Source organism: Falco naumanni, chromosome 15 (assembly GCF_017639655.2).
Source record: "Falco naumanni isolate bFalNau1 chromosome 15, bFalNau1.pat, whole genome shotgun sequence".
In the NCBI taxonomy this organism is placed as follows: domain Eukaryota; kingdom Metazoa; phylum Chordata; class Aves; order Falconiformes; family Falconidae; genus Falco; species Falco naumanni.
The window spans coordinates 22866466-22885224 of NC_054068.1; the positions used below are offsets into that span (position 1 = coordinate 22866466).

Sequence of the window (18759 nt, forward strand, 5' to 3'; positions counted from 1 at the left end):
AGGCTCCCAGCACATGGCAGGAAGGGAGGCAAGGACACATCGGCTGTGTCTAGCCAGTGGCTTCAACACCAAAGGAAGGCAGCCCTCCAATTCCAACTCTGGAGCTCTGCACCTCATTCCTCAGAGGCAGCATGAGCCTAGGCTCTCCTCCCTGCATTTTTTCCAGCACGATCTGCAGCCAGGAAGCTCTATCTCTTCCATAGAGAGAGGAAAAAAAAAACCAAAAACAACAGCTTGGACTTGCACACAGAGGCACACAGAGCTCCCAGCACTGGTAATGTGGTCCACCCCCAGTTCTGCAAATGACTGTCATGGTTTACAGCAAAGACCTCCCCTCCTAGGGGATCTTCTACAGATCAGCGTGTTCCAGGTGAGAGACTGAAGGGCAAACTCCGATTCCAGCTTAACAGCACCACGTGCTCTCTACCACGTGGCAAAAAGATGGCACTTGGCCATACAGGACTGCAGAGCATCTCCCACTTGGGAGAGGACCAAGGAGTGCGCCGTCCGGACAGTTCACAGAAACACCTGGGAAAGCTGCACTGCTCACTGCCCTGTGTTTTCCCCTAGAAACATGGCCCAAGGCAGCGATTACTGTGCCAGCCTGCACTTCTGCCCTCACGGTACAAATGCACAGAGCCTGCAGCAGCTGGGAAAGCAGAGACCTGCAGACACAATCACCCTGTCCGACCAGCCCCATGCGTCTCCCCAGGGATTCAGGGAGGGGATGCAGCTGGGTCAGGCCCAGACCCAGACTCCCCAGTTTGTACCTTCTGGATGGCTTCAAAGTAAGGAAGGAAAAGGTCTGTGTCGTAGTTGGACATCTTGTTCTGCAGCACAGAGACCAGCCTCTCCAGGCCCATCCCAGTATCGATACTTTTCTTAGGAAGAGGCTTCAGTGTTCCATCAGCTTCCCTGCCCAGCCACAAAAAGAAAGATGAACTGTTATGGACAGAGGGTCTGCAGGGGCAACCCTACCTCTCTCCTCATCTCCACGAGAGTTTGTTCCATCAGATTCACAACACGGGCCCATACACAAGCCACACAAAGGACAACACTGATGACATACAGTTAGCAAGATCCTCAGTGACAACTTAGACCCAGAGCAGGATGGCACTTATTCACTGCTGAACTCCTGGTGGATGAACTGAAAAAATACTTCCAGTACATCCCCAAAGCCAGTGTGACCGAGCTCTTCTGTACGGGTGGGTCAGGGGACACAGCAACACAAAGTGCACAGCTCATGGAGATGAGGGAATGGTGAGCAAACCAGGGGCAGCTGAGAGTACGCGGTCCGAGCAACATCCCGTGCCGAGCTGGGGCAGCCTGGGGAGGGAAGCAGGTCTGGCTCACCTATTGAACTGGATGAACACCAGGTTCCAGATCTCCAGAACGTTGGGGTCATCCTGATTGACCAGGTGTGAAGCATCTCTGTCCCCAATCCGGTCATAGTGGATCTCACTGCAAGGGCCGCAGGGGCCAGTGTCTCCCATTTCCCAGAAGTTGTCCTTCATGTTGCCCGGCAGAATCCTGCCCTCAGCCAGCCTGTGACAAGAAGCTCTTATTGAACACCAGAGGCTGACGGCAAGGCCAGCGTTCCCAGGTCATGGGCTACACCAGAGAAACACCAGTTCACTGACTCCCCGGCTGAGGAGATGAATTGTCAGAGTTTTGAGACAGACCAAGCCAACAGCCTGACTCCCAGGATCCCTGCTGAGGAGGACCAAGTGAACGCTGGCGCCTGGCACTTGTCCCAGGCGGCAGCAGAGGCCGGCACAACCCCTCAGCGAAGCTGCTCCAAGACAACAGGGGGAATCTCTGACTTTATATATGCAAGACAGGTTTGGCCCCGCAGTACAGAGATGTGTCACGGGGTCCGTGGCAGGTTTCAGAGTTACAGGGTTACAGCCACAAGACCAAAAGCATCATTTCACTCCTACATCAAGCTCTGGCCCACGCACAACCTGAGTGCTGAGTATGGCTCACAATTCCTCATCTCAAGGAGGGTGAGGCAGAAGTAGCAGATGTATAGAGGAGGGCAACTAAACCTATCTAGGGGTGGAACAGCTGCCTTAGGAAGGGCATACAGAATTGATGAGGACTCTTCAATCTGGAGAGGACAAGGCTGGGCAGGAGATTATGACTTAGATTTAGAAAAAACCAACGGGTTCAAAACAGAACGTAGACACACTCTAAAGGAGCAGGGCCGCAGACAGAAGCTCAGGGGAACAGATGGATGACCCTCTAACCTACTTAATCCAGTGACTGTGGATGCTGGGAGGGGAGGAGGTAAACAGAGCGCAGGCCACCGTCAGGCCTGCCTGCTTTCCCTGCACAGCATCTTCTCAGCTGCTGACAGAGGCAGCACACGGGGCTGGACAGACCACTGATCTGTCCCAGCGTGGCACTTCTTATCTAATTAAACTTACACAAGAGATTGTGAAACGAAATCTCTAGTATTGTCTATCTTATACCAGTGCTTCCCTTTGGTTTTGCAGCTCCACCACCTGCAAACGTTATGTGCAACATTTCAATTTTATTAAAACCCGCCATTATATGTGCTCCACCACATAACATATGCCACCTTTCTCTGAATGACTACCACACATCAAAACACGCACCTTCCTCTGTTTAAAGGCCTTACCCTAAATTCAACCATATCTGCTTGCACTCCAGGTCCGGTTGCAGTCCTGCAGCTTCATTTCCACCAAAGTAAGTGACATAGAGTCTTTCCACAGGGATGCCAAACTCCTTGGTGAGAAGGTCCAGTGCCAGTTTACAAGCAAGTTCCTGCAGAAGGAAAGATGAGGTCAGCAAATGAATGCAAAGACAGCTTCTCTTCAGCATGCAAAGTACTGGCTACTGTAGGTATCAGTAGCTAAACCATCAAAAACTTTCAGACTTCTGACATAAGAAAGAGACAAACTAAAATATACAGTGAACGGGGCACAAGAAACATCTCCTATGGCTTTCCAGATGCAGCCAGGCATGTTTATGGCCCAAAAAAAGCCTTTTAATTCTGCTGCTATTCTGTATTCTTAACATCCTCTTTCTGATTTTGAATGCTACATTATCAAGAAGCTTAGGAGAGGACATCATTTTACGATCGCTCCTGTTTGAAGTCCATCCATCATAGCTGCACAGCACACACAACTCCCCACAGCTCCAGGACAGCCACTACAACCTCTGCCTGAAGACTCCAAACTGAGAGAGTTAACATAATCAGCTTTGTAAACCTTAAGTAATCTCAAAACCTTCTGCAGGGCTGGGTCAGCTTCCAAACTCATTTATTCCAAAGGAGCCACATGCACCTTAGGAACCACTCCGTGCCAAGATACCCTCTTTCCTCTTGGCAATTGCTCTGCTGAGTTCATAGAGATGAGTAATTTCGTGCAAGAGATTCAGAGCTGCACCTAGCCTGTTTTACCTTGAAATAATCCCCAAAGGACCAGGACCCCAACATCTCAAAGAAGGTGTGGTGGTAGACATCTTTCCCAACGTCATCCAGATCATTGTGCTTGCCCCCTGCTCGGATGCACTTCTGCGTGTTGGTGGCCCTGTTCAGTTTAGCAAGTGGGTGTGAGGGGTCGATGGTATTGAGGAAGATGGGTTTGAACTGAAAGGAAAGAAAAAAGGGCAATCAAGAAAAGCACTAAGAGACTGTTTTCAAACACTGCAAGCAACAGCAAGGCAGTAAACGCTGTCTACATCATGATACCACTAGCCTGGAGATAACCAGGGCAGCTTTCAGAAACAACAAGCCTGCTGTATCCTGCCTGTGAGGAGGCTGCAGCACTGCCTACAACAGCACTCCCACACACGCAGGTGTTCCTGGAGCTCACCAAACCCCAGGACTTCCAAAGGGACTGAAAGTAGCCAGATTCCCAGCTGATAAATAAAAAATAATAATAAATAAATAAAAAAAAATCAGTGAAAGCTGTCTGCTGATCTCCAGCAGAGCCCTTTCAGCTGCCTAGCCTCAACCACTCCTCAAAGATGCCATTAGCCATTTGTGCCAGGACCAGCTGTGGTACAAAGGGTCAAGGAAGGGAGGCTGGCAGTGTTCGCATCGCCGCAGTCAGCCCAGCAGACACAGGAACGTCTTCTAGTGCTCTCACCAATTTTGTGAGAGCAAAGAGGGCTCCAGCAGACACACCAACCACCTCTTTGTGACCAGAAGGAAGATGCAGAAAACAAGAATAATTTTCCACACAAACAGCTCTGCAAGCAGCTTCACAGGTTTCAACTGCTACAGGATACAGGGATACGTTCATAAGGACCACAGTACCAGAGTGGGAATCCTACCTGATTCATACCAGCATTGGCAAAGAGCAGGGTGGGGTCGTCCAGGGGGATTGTAGAAGATGAGTGCACATAGGTATGCTTGTTTTCCTTGAAAAAGTCAATAAACCGTTGACGAATCTGGCTAGCTGTTAGTGGAGCTTCCATCTCGAAGCTTCAAGTCACAGCTGTCCAAAGCAGGCAGAAGGGAAAGCAGCAAGGCCTTGGTGCGGTCTGAAAAAACAACAACAACAAGGCGCTTACATGTTGTCAGCTCAAGCGATAGCATGAGGATGAACGCCCCTGTCTCCTGACAAGGTCTCCCCACATTGGGCAGAGCGCTCTCACTGAGACCTCAGCTCAGCCATCCGTCTGCCCCAACAGCGCTGGCTCAACCCCAGACCTGGAGAGCTCCACCTCAAGTTACCTGCTCTTTGGAAACACGTGGGTTGTAAAACACCGAGTTCACCTGGATGCTGAACTTAGTAAGAGGTTGTATTTGCCTTGCTGGGGACATGGGGAGCAGGGGGGATTGCCAAGTCCTAAAATCATTAAAGGTGATTAAATCATAGGATCATAGAATGTGGCTAAGCTTGGGAACGACCTCTGAATGTCACCTCATCCACCCTGCCCTGCTCAACACGGGGTCAGCTCCAGGGATGGCTGGAAACGTTCTCCTGAGAGGAACCACATCGCCCTACGGACACCGGGGGCGGGTGACAGTCTGGAGGAGAGCACCTCCTGCCCATCCTCACGGGGACATCCAGCCTGGCCCCTGCCGACGGAGCGCGGGGCGGTCACGCCGGGGGACAAGCTCCCAGCGGCTCTGGTGCTGAGGGACGTCTGACTTGGCCTCACACAACCAAGGCCAGCGGGTCGCTGGACAGACGGAACCCCAGGGAGGAGGGGACCCCGTGAGGGCGGAGGGGACCCCACGAGAGAAGGACACGGCGCAGCGGCGTCTCCCGGGCAGCGCAGAGCCTCTGCCCCGACACCACCCGGTGCGAAGCGCCCCGGGGGCCGGCAGCCCCGCGGAGACCCGCCCAGCGCCGGAGGCCAGGCAGCCCGCCCCGGCCCAGCGGAGGCCAGGAGCCCGGCGGAGGCCAGGAGCCCGGCGGCACCGCCACCCTCCCCCCACCCCGCTGCCCGCCCCGGGCCCCTTGCCCCGCCAGGCCGCTCCCCCTCGGCCCGGGGTACCCGGCCAGGCCAGAACAGGAGACAAACCCCGAAGGCCAGCGGGGCCCTGCCACACTCCGGCTCCGGCTCCGGCTCCGGCCCCCACCCCCTCCCCGTACCTCCCCGGCCGCCGCCCCTCGCTCCGCACCGCCGGCCGCGCCGCAGCGCCCGCTCCGCTCCGCTCCGCACCGCCCCGCACCGCCCCCGCCGCAGCGCAGCGCACCAGCTCCCCATTGGCTACCGCGGCCGTCGCTCTGGGTCATCCCCGCCTCCTCCTCGCGGCCGGCCTCGGGGGCGGGCCGCCCACCGGCTGATGCAATGGCGGGGCACGTCGGCCACGTGACGCGGCCGGGCTGAAGCTGCGCTGGGCGGCGCCATTTGAGGAGCGCGCGCCTGGCGGCGGGGCAGGGGCTGTCGAGGCGCTCCACCCCTCTCGCTGCCGGTACCGAGGCGGCGCGGTGGCCTAAGGCCTTAGGCCAGCTGGCACGGCCCCGCTCACGGGCGTGGGGAGAGCAGGGGGCTGCAGGAGGCCAAGGGCGTGCGGGGGAGCTGGCTGGGCACGGTGGATGAGGTGGCTGCCGCAGTGGCGGCCAAAGCCCTGTGGGCTTCGCTGCTGGGGGACGTAATGGCTGCAAAGCCTTTGTGCGGGTCTGAGGGGACAAGGCCGCGGCTCGGAGGTGTGTGTGTGGGGGGGGTACTGCATGATGAACGTGCTCTGGTCATGCAGTTGGGCAGTGGATGGGGTAGGGGCATGCGGCCTGATTTGAAGAATCAGTCAGCAATATGCAGGCGAGCGGAGGTGATCTTTATTCAGCAGCGCAGGGTGCGTGGGGGATCGCTCCACCAAAGTCATGCACCCCGAGGGGGTTTTTCAGTCCCCTCTTTATACAAGCTACTCATACCTATTCATTAGTTTTCCAATAAATTGTTTACATATTCATTACAACTCTGAGAATTCATTTATGTATCTCGTGCCTGCACAGTGTCCTTGCGGAGTTGTCTCTGTGCAGACTCTATTCCTCAGCGGCCATGTTTAAAGTCTCCATCTTCGCCACGTTGCATGTACAACAGGAATCTAAGACAAAATGTTACTTCTAAAGATAACCAACCCAAGGACTTAGCAGTCTGTGCATCTGTCATGTGGCAATAAGGGTCCTTGGACATTTCCCAACTTTTAACTAAACATAGGTGCGTCGTCCTTTAGATAAGTGGTACAGCATTCACTATTCGGGCCCAAGGCCGAGAGGCATGGCACACAGGGGAGGTGCCACTTGGGCAGAAGAATTCACTGTGAGGAGAGTCAGGCATTGAAATGGGGGCCCCGGAAGACTGGGGGGTCCCTGGAGGTTCGTGAGGTCTGGTTCAAGCTCTGGGCAACCTGCAGTCATTGCTGACCCTGCTCCTCCTGACAGGGCTTGGGCCAGAGTCCTCCCAGGTCCCCTCCAGCCTGAACAGTCCCCAGCTGTTCTGCGGTGATGGGACCTTGTAGCTCAGTCCTGTCTCCTCCCCAGAGCATCCCTTCTGGCCCAGGCTGTGGATCCTGAGCCACGAGCACATCTGTGCTGCTGTCCTTGGCCTTGGTTGGTTTTGGTTAGCCCTTTCACTTGCTGCTCGCCTTGCCCTGCTCGGTGCTGGCCTGCAGCCATTCACACCGTTCCTGTGTCTGTTCTTTCCTTCCCAGGAAGCCTGGAAGGAAAAGAGGAAACTCTGGTCTTGTTGGTTCCTAATGGAAACTGCTCTGGATGCTGCTTGCAGATAGCAGCAGGCACGGGCAAGTCTGTGCAGTGCAATTGCTTGCACAGGTGATTACATCCTTAATAACCCCTGCTACAGCGGGTCGAGTCTGACAGCATGCAAATCCGCACCCAGCATGCTTACCTCTTGGGGGAGCAACAGTCTACCCACCCAGGTGGAAGGAAACATCACTGCTTCCTCTTCTCCATGCTCTACATCACCTGAAAGCACATCTTCCAAACCTGGAGCCCCACCACCTGGCCCAAGTATTTCTTTGGTGATTGCCAGACCTGGAACCACTGAAATACTTGGAGGGAATAGTCAGCTCTGCCCCCTCCACCAGACCGAGTGAGACTGGGCAATAGACAGGTCCATTTGGGCACATCCAGACAGACTCATTCCTGCCCACTACTTTCCTCTTCTTATTTTCTCTCACACATTAAATTCAGGTTGCCCCAATTCTTCTGTTTCAGCTGAGCCTTTTAACATGGCAGCTCTGTTTCTTTTAGCACCTCACTCCTGTCTCCTAAAAACCCGTGCCTCCAGGCTGATCTGGACTTCAGGAGCCTTTGCAGGCACCTCTTGGGCTGATAAACATCCAGCAGCATCTGTCAGCAAGGAGAAAAGGAGAAGGGTGATGGCCATGACCCTGGAGCCCCAGCAGCGAGTGGTCAGGGCTGCAGGAAGCTGGGGTCTTCTCTGCTGGCTCCTGGGTACTGTGGGTGAAGGTATTGGTGTGACCTGATCCTGCAGTGTTAGAAATACCTGTCCTGCACTTCCCAGGTTGGGCTTTGGATCACCACCCCTGGGTTCAGCTATCACAAACTCACGCCCCGAAGTGGGAGATTGCCGGTCACAGAGAGGTCTGGACCTCTTTTCCTTTTCCTGGTGCTGTTTCCAAGTGGTCTTCCAAACTTGTGGTAGGAGTGACCCTCCTCCTGCAGTTACAGGGACCCTGGGATCTGGGGCTTTAGAGGAGGGAAGTGATGGGGAACTGAGCACTGCAGGAGACATGCAGCCCCATGTGCCAAAATGCCAGGGAGCCCTTGGTCCACCCTGGGACCCTGGTTCTGTGTGGGGCTGGTGAGGGGCCGGGGCTGGTGCTGGCACCATTCTGTCCCCGTGGGCGCCAGCAGCCCCGCCCTGGGCTGTGCCTGGCTCCTCTTTGTGCCGAGCAGGCGGCAGTCCTGCCATGTGTCACCGCCCGGCACGGCGGTGGTCCTGCCATGTGTCACTGCCCAGCATGGCAGCAGTCCTGCCATGTGTCACCGCCTTGCATGGTGGCCACTGAGATGGCTGCGCTGGCTCAGAGCGTCCTAGTGACAGGGTCCAACTGGGGCATCAGGCTGGAGCTGGTGAGGCAGCTCGCCGCCAGCCCCCGACCCCCCCAGCACATCTTTGCCACTTGCCGCAACCCCGAGGGTCCGAGAGGGAAGGTCAGTGTGCGCACAGGACATGGGGATGGTCCCGAGCCTGGTGGGCGCAGGGGATTCCCAGTCCCCATGGCTCTGCCAGCTCACTGCTGGCCCTGGCTGGGTGGCCCAGCAGTGGGGCAGGAGCGCTCTGGCGGGGTCTTATTGCCCCCAGCCCCCTGGTTATGGCAGTGCCTGACCTAGCTGGGTGGGATGAGGCTGCCGGGGCAGACATGGTGCCCATGTCCTCAGGGCTCGCTCCTGGCTGTGCCAATGGCCGGTCAACCCCTTCTCCATGCTGGGATCACCCAGAACAGGGGGCAGTGCCTGAGCTCAGCACCACCCTTCTCCTGCCAGCCATGGCAATACTGCCCTGCCCTGGCCTCTGGGAATGGTCCTGCACGCTTTCCACCAAATAACCAAAGCCACCCTGGCCTGGCCGCAGCTGGGGTGACCTGGGAGCACGGGTGGGAGACCCGGCTGTGCTGCTGGTGGCTTCTAACCGCCTCCCTTGCTCCATCACTTTGTTTCCAGGCCCTGCAAGAATTAGCTGCCCAGCACCCCGGCATCAAACTGGTCCAGCTAGGTATGGAGCGACCTCCCTCCCTGCGCCCAGCATTGCTTGTAGCCCTTTGCTTGCTTTGGGGATGGGACCAGGGGCAGCTCTGTCAGGCAGCCTGCCTCAATGCTGGCAGCCAGGCAGCTCCAGCTCTGCCAGGTGGGGAGGGATCGGTGCACATCTGGGCAGGCTTCCCTCTCCAACCAGAGCTGTCCTCTGGCCGAAAGCAGTCAAACTGGCTTTGGAGACAGGCAGAAGCGGGTCTGTACACCTCAGCTGAGCAAGTTTCATGGGAAAGGTATGCATTCTGTTCCCAAAGATGCTAAATATGGTGCCTGAGTTTTGGGCTGGGACACACAGGTTCGCAAAACAAAGCGAGGCAGAGCACAGCAAGCAAACTTACCGGCTGGTCCCTAAGTAGGAGGGTTGGTTTGGGGCCTGCTTGGAGGTGGCCACAGTCGGCATCTCCTTTGCTGCAGGTAAAAAAACAGGGAAAAGAAACAGGCTAAAAGGATGCATATGGGAAATTTGGCCTTCAGTAGTGTTGGTATCCCAGATTGATGCTCAGACCCAGAAGCATGCTCCAGTTCAGGATGTTTGCAGCCTGGACTGGGAAGATGTCCTTTTGTCCTTTCCCTGCTCCCATGGAGGCAGGCCAGATTTGCTGGCCTTTGTCAGCAGCGCCGGGGAGCAGCAGAAGGTGGCAAATGGACCTGGACAGCACAGGGACTTGGTGGAGTAAAGGGAGCGCAGCCACGGCAGCGTTTGTGCTGCCGGGGTCAGGGTGTTCACATGCAGGAACCTTCTGAGGTGCAGGGCAGGGACGGGGGCCTGCAGGGGGGGACACCAGGCTGAAGCGTGAGATAAGGAGCACCGGGCTGAGGAGCCTGGTCTCCTGCAGTCGTGCCTCGAGGAGGCAGACGATGCTGTCTGAGAGAGCAGGGGCTGCTCACAGCCACTATTTTTTTAAGAAGAGTTGGTTGAAAAAACATCCAAACCCAAAATAAGTGTTTTGGGGAAGCGTTTGCACCAGAATTGCTGCAGCTGTGATAAGTGATGTGAGAAGCAGCCAGACCTTCTAAATGCATTTCCTTAGAGCCAGTAACAAGCAAACTGAGTCAAAGCAGTGCAAAGCCCCTATCGGTCTCTACCTATGATGTGTTTAAAAACACCTGAAAATTTCGAGTAAATTTTTAGTATTTCTTAGCAAAGAAGGCATTCCTGAAGTGAGACTTTGCTACAAAGAGGCAGCAAATCTCTCTCATGTTATTAAACATATTATTAAAGTATGTGATACTCTGTGATAAGAAACAGCACCTTTAAAATTACTTGTGGGCCCCAGCCGGCAGCGTGTGATGGGGGAGCATGCTTGCTTTGCTCACCAAAGCATGGCCAACATGAAAGGGACACCACCAGGGGCTGACTGCTAAATAAACAACCTTTACTAAAACACGCACACCCCCCAAAACCCAGACTGTCGATAAAGCCCCAAAATAAGCTAAAAAGCTATGAAAAATACAACAGCAACAAAGTATTTTTTAAAAAAATATAAGCTGCTTTAGTCTGTCTTTCTCCATCTTGCAGACAGGTTGGCTTCAAACCAGTAACAGGAGTACCACTTTTCAGAAAGGACAGTCAAAACATAGCTCCAAAATGCATGACCTGTCGCTTCCTTTCATTCTCGCTCTCTCTCCTCCTCATCCTTATACTCTTTATTTCTTCCAAGGAGAAAAGAGTTTTTTCCTTCAGCAAATTTTGCTGGCCTAGCACTAGGGATGTGCTGGTCCCACACGCCTGGCCCCTTGGAGAAATGACTCGGGTAGTCCAAACAGAGCAGTTAATTGTTCACCAAAGTGCCTGAAAGATGCCACACACGTGGTGGGGCGATGGAGCCTTGAACTCCGTTGAATCATTATCTAAAGAGGAGTCACTAAGAAGCACCCTGTGATATGTCCTGCAGCTCACCACGCATGTCCTGTCAAATTCCAAGTCTCCATCCCTTCACAGATGGCAGCCCCACAGCACATTATCTCATCAAATTCCCCTAAAATGTTTTCTGACACTCTACAAAGGAAGGTCTGTGCTGCGCAAGGCAAGGTGGTTACAAGTCCCAGGCCACTCAAATACTTGCTTACCACCATAAGACACCAGGCCAGTTAAAAATGCCAGGAAAAAGGATTGTTCTGCTGCTCATCAGTGTAGCAAATACTCCAGGAAAGGAGTCTTCAGCCTTACAAACCTCTGCTAAGTCAGTCTTGTTTAAGCATGAGACCAGAAACACAGCTCAGGGGCCAAAAAGTTGCAAAAAAGAAATCTGGCTCTATGATCTGCCCCCCACAGCAGGCTTGTCAGACCAGCACCTGCAATAACTGTGTGCAGAAACGTGTGCAGGAAGCAAAGGCACGCTCTGAATACTCAAGTTTCTTAAGGGCTCGATGGTGTACTTAGGATATTAAAAGGCAATATATAAAGTTTAATGTTGGCCTAACTGGCCCATTTCAGACCCTGAGGGTGTTTAGATGACCTCTTTTAAATAGACAATGGCCACTTCAGTGGGGTGAGCACCTGGTAGCGGGTGCACATCCTAACAAGCAAACCCAAAAGCTGAACACAAAAAATACCACTCCTGTTGCTTTAGCCAAAAAATCCTGTAATTAAAGCATGGCAGATTTTCAAAAAGATACCAATATTTAAGTGAAGAAAAAGGCACTGGAAATGCTTACCCCTGTTAGCACAATTCCAGTTGTTTCTGGTTCCTTGAGGTAGATTTGTCCCCACAACTTGGCCAGAGCATCTGTAGAGATGGGGAAGTTCAGGCTCAGAGCCTGCAGACAAATACTACAGGTTATATCCCAAATACAATAATAATAATAGTAACAACCACCACCACCACCACAAACAACAATAATAATAATTATTATTATTATTATTTATATTTTATTACTTAGCTAATATATCAGCTCCAAATCCTCATCAGTAACAAGGTGAAACAAAAAATATCTGAAGAAAAAAGAAAGGATTTTCACATACAAACGGCTGCAAAGCTATAGGAAGTTAGGCTGTGAAGATCAGCTTAAGCACAAATTGTTAAAAAAGGCAAAGATAGCTTTAAATGATCATTCAGAATGTATATCAACCAGAAAAGATCATCATGTAATTCAACAATGAAATGAATGTGCCCCTGCTGTGTTCTCAGCCCCTGTACCTGCTGCGCAATAGAGCAGGACTTGAAGAGTGTAGCTCGGTTGTTTCCCCCGAGATGGGGATTCTGTCCTTAAAATGTGCCCATCCAGCTGTGTTGGCCCCTGATGGAAATAAAACGGGCAGTCTCAGTGTGCAAGGACCAAGCACCCCTTGTGCAATCACAGATCCCTTGAATACAGACAACAAACACAGCTACATTCTTCTTGCCCGTAGCCTCTGTACAAGCAAAAAGGAGCTGAACTGAGGTTTAATTCACTGAGGCTGTGAAACCAAGAGGTGAGGACAAACGGCTGCTCATTTCAATGTGCTTAACATCCTGACCTGCTAAACCTGGTCCTTTCTTTCTGGATAATGCTGGTTTAAAGAGAGGCACTCCAGCCACAGCACGCTTTCCAGCCAATGCTGCGTGACCCGCTGGAGCTCTCCTCCACTCTGCTTTTTGTCCCGGCAGACACAGTGAACTTGTCCAGCACCCAAGGGGCCGTGCGGGCTGTGGGGTCTCATCTGGAGGATCAGGGCTTGAACCTCCTCATCAACAACGCGGGCATCAGCTCGCAGGCCATGCTGCGCTCCCTGGATTCACAGGAGATGCTCTCCATGTTTGCCACCAATGTGGTCGGACCACTCCAGGTTGCCAAGGTACATCTGGACCTTTTGGCTTTCTCCCGCTTGAGGAGATGTTCCCTGTGGGAAAGGTGCCCTCAGTTGGGTGGGTTCTTGCTCTCTTGAACGAGGCAGACCGATGGGGCAAGACCAGGACCACAGGTCTCCTCTGCCCAGCCAAGGAAGCAGGGAGGCAGCTCAGTCCAGCCCCAGCATCTCCCATGCTTCGCTCCTCCCCAGCTGGAGCTCCTGCCCGCCCCAGGCTGGCTGTGCCAGCTCACTCCATCCCTGGGGAAGGGAAAGGCTGGAGCTTGGTCCCTCCATGGGGCATCCTCCCCATCCCCTGCCCTTGTGACATTTGTCCAGCTGCTCATCCCTGGTCCACAACAGAGACCTCCAGGGCAGTGCTCAGGCTCGGGCTTGTCGTGTGTTAACAGAGTGTCAGTGTCTTTGCATCAGGAATTCCTGCCCCTCCTGAAGAAGGCTGCGAAGGGTGCAAGGAAGGAGGGGCTGAGCTGCAGCAGGGCTGCGGTCATCAACATCTCCAGCAAGCTGGGCTCCATCGGGCTGTGCCTCCGGGTGCCCCCATGTATGCATACCGTGCCAGCAAGCTGAGGTGCCAGGGGAGGTGCTGGGAATGCTCTTCTGCACACAGTGCCCATGGAGGGGAGCCCCTGGGGGCACCCGCCTTCCCCAGGCCACCACCCCCTGCCTGCTTCTCTCCAAGTACATGGAGACCAAGACAGCAGCACCCAGGACTGAGCATTTCAGGTGGGTTGTGCTGATGCTTTACCCCAGGGCAAAGTCCCGTTTCCCACCCCCACAGCCATTTTTTAGCTGGGAAGTGTCCCCCCTCCTGCCCACCCATGCCCCAGGTCTTGCTGGCACGGTGGTGCCTCTTCTAGGCTGCCCAGAACATGGTGACGAGGTGCATGGCTGCAGACTTCCAAGACAAGGGCATCTTGTGCGCGGCCATCCATCCCGGCTGGGTGAAGACCGACATGGGGACGGAGAAGGTACTGGGCTGTGCAGGGGAGGGTCAGCAGGACTCCTGCTGTGCCCCCAGCTCTCAGAGAGGGCAGGGGCACTCGGGGCAGGGGATGTTGTGTCACGCTGTGATGCCAGGACCATCTCCTGGGGCAGAGCAGGCAGGGAGCGGGCAGCACGTGCCAAGTGCCAAGCACACGGGATAGCCAGCCCCGTTGGCACCCTCAGCACGGACAGCAGGGGGGTGGCAGGGGGGGAAAATGCCCCCACAAGCAGCGTGGGTGCTGCTCCCCGGGCCATGCACCCTCCTGCCTGCCCAGGGCCGGCTGCTTTCCGTGCCGCTCGCAGCCTGCAGCAGTGACACTGGCCCTGTCCTCCCCTGCAGGCACCCCTGATGGTGGAGCGCAGCATGCGGGGCATCCTGGCCGTGCTGGCCAGCCTCTCGCAGGACACCTCCGGAGCCTTCCTCGACTGGGCAGGGAGCAGCCTGCCCTGGTGACGGGCGCGCAGGCGGCACCTCTTGCCCGCGCCTCAGCCCCCCACTCGCCCCTTGGCACGGGCCTCTGCTCGCCCCCAGCCGCCCCGGGCTGCCAGGGAGCGGGAAGGGCATGGGAAGCAGCTTCGCTCCCCTTGGCCGGCCCACGCGCGGCCCTGCGGCCCCCTGTACCCCCCACCTCTGTAAACACCGGGAGCTGATGCCTCTGCTCTGTCTCTGCACCCCCAGCCCCAAATGCCTGGGCTGAGCCCAGCGCATGGTCCCTGCACGCTGCCCAAGTGTGTCCGACCGTCTGTCCCACCGCGGCCGAGCATCCCCCAGCTGAGGGGAGAGGGCAGCTGGTCCCTGTGCCCCCCAGCCCCTCGGGCACCTCGGGCTGAGCACCCGGGGTGCCCCGCAGCTGGGCAGGGGGAGAGCCAGCCCTGTGCATCAGGACATCCCGCCTTTCTCCTCCAGGGAGAGGGGCTCTGTCCTGGCTCCAGTGCCTCCCGGCGGGCACGTCTCCGGGGGTCGGTGACGGTGTCACTGGACACACAGGCTGCGACTCGTGGGGACACCAGTGACAGCTGCGGGTCAAGTGGGCAGCTGGGGCACCGACACAGCCCGCGGTGAGGAGGGGGTGCTCGGGCAGGGGCCTGGCAGCGCACAGCATAGCCGGGGGTCTCAGGCAGAGCTTTATTGAGGATGCAGGGCAGGCGGGAGCAGCGGCCAGGGCCCCACTGCCAGGAGTCTGGCCGGCACCTCACCAGGGCAGGACCTTCCCTTCCCAGTCCAGGAAGGTGCCGGTGTCCTTCTCGGAGAGGGAGGAGAGCACCTTCAGCATCCCTCGCACGCTGGCATCCACCGTCAAGGGGGCCTGCGGGGCGGAGGGGGAGAGGCAGCCCCTGCTGGGGCTGGCCAAGGGCTGCCCTGCAGCAGCCGGGGCCAGGGGCAGGAGCCGCTCGGAGCACCGGGAGAGCCGAGGGGATGGGGGCCACAGGCACCCAGGACCAGGGCAGGGGACGGGGCAGGCAGGGGCTCAGGGCAGCGGCTCCCTCCCACGGGAAAACCGTCCCAGGGGCTCCGATGGACCCGCCGAGGTGAAACTCCTACCATGTTTCCGACGGAGTCCCCCATGTCAGTTTGCACCCAGCCAGGGTGGAGAGCAGCGCAGAGGACACCGTGCGCCCGGTACCCCAGGGACTGGCACTTGGTCAGCATGTTCAGAGCAGCCTGTGGGGAGACAGGGCAGGGTCGTCGGTGGGAAGGGTCGGCTGGCTGCAAGGGGACACGTGTAGACCCCACATCAGGTACAGAGCAGAGGAACCAAACCTGGCCCCTGCACAGTGTGGCAGTACCTTGCTGCAGCGGTATGACACAACCTGAAGCAGATCCCAGCCAGAGGGAGAAGTGATGGAGCCCCCACAGCTGGATATATTGATGATGGCTGCCTTGCTGCAGCTCAGCCCTGAGCCCGGGCTCCCTTGGGCAGCCTTCTTCAGCAAGGGCAGGAACGCCTGCGAGGAGAGAGGAGAGAGGGGCACACGTGGAGGGGCACAGGGGAGGACCAGCTCCTTCCACAGTGGGCAACATTGGCCCCAGCACCGGAGCATCCTCCCTCCTCTTCCCCCTGCCCCAGCCTGCCAGGCTCCAGCTCCTGAGCTCCAGCCCACTGCTCCACGAGCCTCTCACTGACCGAGAGCCCATCAGGCACCAGAGCGGAGGCAGGACCCCCTCCCACCCACCCTTCGTGCCCCCTGGGACAGCCCAGCTCAGGTGAGGGTCTCACCTGGCCCAGCAGCAGGGGCCCAACCGTGTTGGTGGTGTAAATCTGGGTCATGTTCTCTGGCGTCTCGTCATCAAGTGTGTTATTTATCACCATCCCAGCGTTGTTGATGAGGAGGTTCAGCCCCGAGCCCCCCACGTGCTCCCCAACTCTGGCTGCAGCTGCCTTGATGCTGGTGGGGTCGGTGACTTCTGCAGAGCCGATGCAGGGGAGGTCAGCACCCACGTCCCCGTGGTGGTCTGGGATCCCCTGTGTGTCCCCCAGGACAGCAGCACCAGGTGTCTCCAAAGGCAGCGACCTATCAGTGTGGCTCCCTTATGGCACTGGGCTCCCAGGGTGTGCACAGCACCAGGGCGCTTGCCGGCACTGCACGGGACTGTGGTGCCAGGTGGAGAGGGGAACCGGGGCGAGGGACCCCCACCTCGGGGCACCTACCGAGCGGGATGATGACCAGGTTGGCGTGATTGGAGGCCACATTCTGTAAGTCCTGAGAGAGAGGGCACCATGTGGGTACGGAGAGGCAGGAGGGGCTGCGCCGAGGCTCAGCCTTTCCCAGACAAAGCCTGTGTCACTCCAGCTCTGTCCCTGCACCCAGCACCCTGCTCCAGCTGTCCTGCTCCCGACGGATGGGGCTCCATGCCTCCCACACTTGCTACATGCCACTGTCCCCTCTGCACATCCCATGCACAGCTGGTCCCACCACTGTCCCAACCCGGCCGCCCTGTGCTGCAGGTGCCCAGCTGCAGCCCAAGCCCTTTGCAGACCCCCTCCCGGCTCTGCCCTGCCGCCCTGGCACCCAGCGCCCCCCCCAGCACAGCCCACTGCCGCCCAGCCCAGCCTCACCTGCGCTCGCTGCCCCTTGGGGTCTCGGCAAGTCGCAAAGACCCACTTGGGTGGGTTTTGCATCCCCAGGAAATGCCGGACGAGCCCCAGGCCGATCCCCCGGTTGGCCCCCGTCACCAGAACGGAGCAGACTCGAAGCCCTGCCATGCTGTTGCGCTGCTCTCACCTTGACTCTGCTGGTGCCTTTTGCTACTCAGCTATCTCGCTTTTTCCCACGATGGCTTGCATCAGCCCGTGGCTCTAGCAAATTCTCTGCCTGCACCTCAGCCGCTTGGCTGTGGTCCATACCCGTGATCCACCTTTCCCAGAAGCTGAGGAGTGATGCAAAGGGAGCCGAGTGTCCTGCCCAGACAGGGAATGCCTTGGCCTGGACGTCTGGGGAGCTGTTCTTTGTACCTTCCCTGCTCCACCAAACCTGAGCCATTTGGCTTTTGGCCAGAACTACCCCCGTTCCTGCACTGACATGCCCTCCCACCGCTAAGCTCCCCCTTGAGACACCAGGCTCTGTCCCTCTCCTCCCCTGAGGTCAGGCAGGCAAGGGTGGACTCGCTGACCCCCCGCAGCACAGTTGGTTGGCCTTAATTTGTGCAAGGCCAAAGCCAGGGTTGAGGATGAAGCTGGAACAGACGAGTGTCCCTTGGCCACTTCAACAGGCTGAAACACCTAGAAACCCTCCAGGACTGCTTGGAAACCTTCCAGAGCTGCCTGGAGCAACCCTTTCCTCCGGGTCTGCTCTGACAACAGCTACAGTATTTAAGTTGTAGGTGTGAGATGGATAACATTCAGTGTTGCCCCACCAGGTATCACTGTGGTGTGGCCGGGAACTGGGGCCGTGCCCAGGCACACACACTGCACACAATGGCCACTCGGTCCCAGGGTGGTCCATGGTTGCTCTTGCTGCAGGGAGGCACCGGACTCCCAGCTGACTTCCAAGGAAAACATCTGACTGATGGGTACAGGGGCTTCAGGACAGGCCTGAAGCTCCCCCAGGAGCTCCTGCTATGCCTAAAGGCAATGGAGAAGCAGCACCCGCGTGTCTCCACACACCGATGAACGCTCTGCGGGGAGGATCTGAGCATCCCATGGCCTGCCCAGGTGGTTCCTGCTGCAGCATTGCCAAACCGTACACAGACAGTTTGTAATAGACGAAGATACATTTAAGATAGTTCAGCGATGTTTGGTAGGTAGTTTGAGATAATAACACAGATCAGGCAAGCGATCAGGCAGGACTGGGTGGGCATCAGCCTGAGGAGCATCACCTGCTCCATCTGGGGCTGCTGCTGCAAGGACCTTTGCAACTGGGAAACATCCAGCCGTCCTGTTCAAGAGATGGGATCCTCCACGCACGCGCTATCTGATGCAAAGGTCCCAATAAATTATCTTTTTTGCTTTTAAAACACACCCTGCTCTCTACTCCTCTGTGTAGCACTAATCCATCTTGTCGTGGCAATTCGCTGTGCTCACTCAAGCCCACCTGAGCAGCCACAGCCCGGGGGTGGAGTGCCAGTGGCCGGAGTGAGCCGTGGCTCCGGTGGCCCCGTCCCAGCCCTGACCCGCGCCCGAGCAGGCGGTGCGGTCCCTTCGGCAGACGCCGGGCGCTGCCCGCTTTGCCACCTGGGCTGGAGCGGGTGGGCGGCCGTAACGCCCCGAGGGGAGGCCACGGTCGCGGCCGGAGGGTGCCGCTTCCCACGGGCGGCCG

The 18759-nt window shown here is 56.8% G+C and overlaps 3 protein-coding genes across 6 annotated transcripts in view; 1 reads left to right on the forward strand and 2 right to left on the reverse strand.

Annotated features, from left to right (window-relative positions):
* AARS1 (alanyl-tRNA synthetase 1) overlaps positions 1–5653 on the reverse strand; it is a 30541-nt gene extending 24888 nt beyond the window's left edge. For 2 of the 3 annotated variants that reach the window (XM_040615200.1, XM_040615199.1), the window contains exons 1-6: positions 5577–5653; positions 4306–4515; positions 3428–3616; positions 2645–2790; positions 1354–1545; positions 771–915 (exon numbers count right to left, since the gene is read on the reverse strand). In XM_040615200.1, coding sequence (XP_040471134.1) covers positions 771–915; positions 1354–1545; positions 2645–2790; positions 3428–3616; positions 4306–4449 — 816 coding nt within the window. In that variant the 5' untranslated portion in view covers positions 4450–4515; positions 5577–5653. The remainder of the gene's footprint in view (positions 1–770; positions 916–1353; positions 1546–2644; positions 2791–3427; positions 3617–4305; positions 4516–5576) is intronic. The other variant, XM_040615201.1, reaches the window with a different exon arrangement.
* A 2815-nt stretch (positions 5654–8468) lies between these two features.
* Positions 8469–14817, forward strand: LOC121097930 (C-factor-like). Its single transcript, XM_040615364.1, is given in 7 exon segments — positions 8469–8627; positions 9138–9189; positions 12818–13005; positions 13429–13543; positions 13546–13578; positions 13873–13985; positions 14342–14817. Coding segments are annotated over 7 exon segments (774 nt in total). The 3' UTR covers positions 14456–14817.
* Positions 14818–15113: 296 nt separating this feature from the next.
* LOC121098136 (C-factor-like) lies at positions 15114–17222 on the reverse strand. Of its 2 annotated transcripts, XM_040615816.1 has the most exons (6): positions 17061–17222; positions 16653–16704; positions 16221–16408; positions 15790–15948; positions 15545–15664; positions 15114–15308 (listed from the first exon to the last, which is right to left on the reverse strand). In XM_040615816.1, the coding sequence occupies exons 1-6, from the start codon at positions 17205–17207 to the stop codon at positions 15195–15197; spliced, it is 780 nt and encodes a 259-aa protein (XP_040471750.1). In that variant the 5' UTR covers positions 17208–17222; the 3' UTR covers positions 15114–15194. The 2 variants fall into 2 exon arrangements, with proteins under 2 accessions (XP_040471750.1, XP_040471749.1); XM_040615815.1 differs by having other exon boundaries at positions 15114–15664.
* Between the last annotated feature and the right edge of the window lie 1537 nt (positions 17223–18759).